The 1150-nt window shown below is 42.8% G+C and overlaps 1 protein-coding gene across 1 annotated transcript in view; it reads left to right on the forward strand.

Annotated features, from left to right (window-relative positions):
- The window catches only part of LOC109847224 (probable serine/threonine-protein kinase PBL16), a 3717-nt gene extending 2812 nt beyond the window's left edge, over nt 1-905 (forward strand). Inside the window, 1 exon segment of the mRNA XM_020416466.1 lies at nt 1-905. This exon segment is cut by the window's left edge and continues 9 nt beyond it. Within this exon segment, the coding sequence (XP_020272055.1) occupies nt 1-630 (630 nt within the window). The 3' untranslated portion in view covers nt 631-905.

Genomic DNA, 1150 nt, shown 5'->3' on the forward strand with positions numbered 1-1150 from the left:
GATCCGAGGATCGGAGCGCCGAAGGATTCTAGGGTTCGCAGACGGATGGCGTTGGTGGCGGCGAGCTGTGTGAGGAGTAATGATGAGAGGAGGCCGACAATGGATGAGGTTGTGGAGGAGCTTAAGGTGTTGAGCAAGGCGGTCAGGGATTCGAATAAGGCTTGGAATGGTCCGTGCTCTGCTGTTGCGACTGAGAGAACCCTTTTGAAGTCGAAACCAATTCATGAGGCTAAATTGGTTCGAGAAGGAACTCCTGTTGTCGGTAGCAAGAAACCACCTTTGCCTGCAAAGATATTAGAGACTAAGGAACTCGTGAAATTGGAGAAGGATTCGAGTGGAATTACAGAGGTTAAGTTGGTTGAAGAAGAATCCCATGCTGTTGGTATCAAGAGCCCACCTTTGCCCTTGAAGACATTAGGGCCTCTGATGAGTGCAAGAAGAAAAGAGGTGTTCTTGGATGAAAGAGCAAAGAGTGGTAGGAACTTGATGGAGTTCTTGGCTCGACCAGAGGGGGAGGTCATCGAGTTTAGCACAGAGAGGGTCCTGCGAATTAGCAGTGATCGTTGTAGCAGCGGGACAGTGAGACCTCAGAATTCAGATGGAAGGCCTCATGTTCGTGGAGTCATTTGATTGTGTGCAGCTGGTCGAAGACTATTTGGTTTGTGATTGTTTTCATTATTATTTATGTTTATTTACGATTCACCGCGTTATTTATGAGCATAGCTTGAGAATTGTTCGAGCTGGTAAGTCTCATTGTTGTTGTATTATCTGTTTGACAAGTTTTTGTTGTTGCATCGTCAACTGTAGTTTTTAGTGAGCATGAAGATGCAACCTATGAGAGTTCTTTGCCTGCCTCGTGTAAGATGTGTTCATGATGAATAGAAAGAATTGCATTCTTTTGCCAATTGTAGCAACAGCTAACTGTCATGATTTAATTGTATCTTCAATACTGATAGATTCACATTTGAATCACTATTAGTTTTCTTGTAGGGATTACTACTGATTTTACTGCTGGTTATTGCATTTAACACTTGTGAGTCTGTGACATGAATTCTCGTTGAGTAAATTGATAGCTGACTGATTCTTGTTTCATTTAATTTTCCTCAGATGCACTTTTACCATGACGCTATGTACATTTCAATCTTCTTGT

This window comes from Asparagus officinalis, chromosome 7 (assembly GCF_001876935.1).
Source record: "Asparagus officinalis chromosome 7, Aspof.V1, whole genome shotgun sequence".
Classification (NCBI taxonomy): Eukaryota; Viridiplantae; Streptophyta; class Magnoliopsida; order Asparagales; family Asparagaceae; genus Asparagus; species Asparagus officinalis.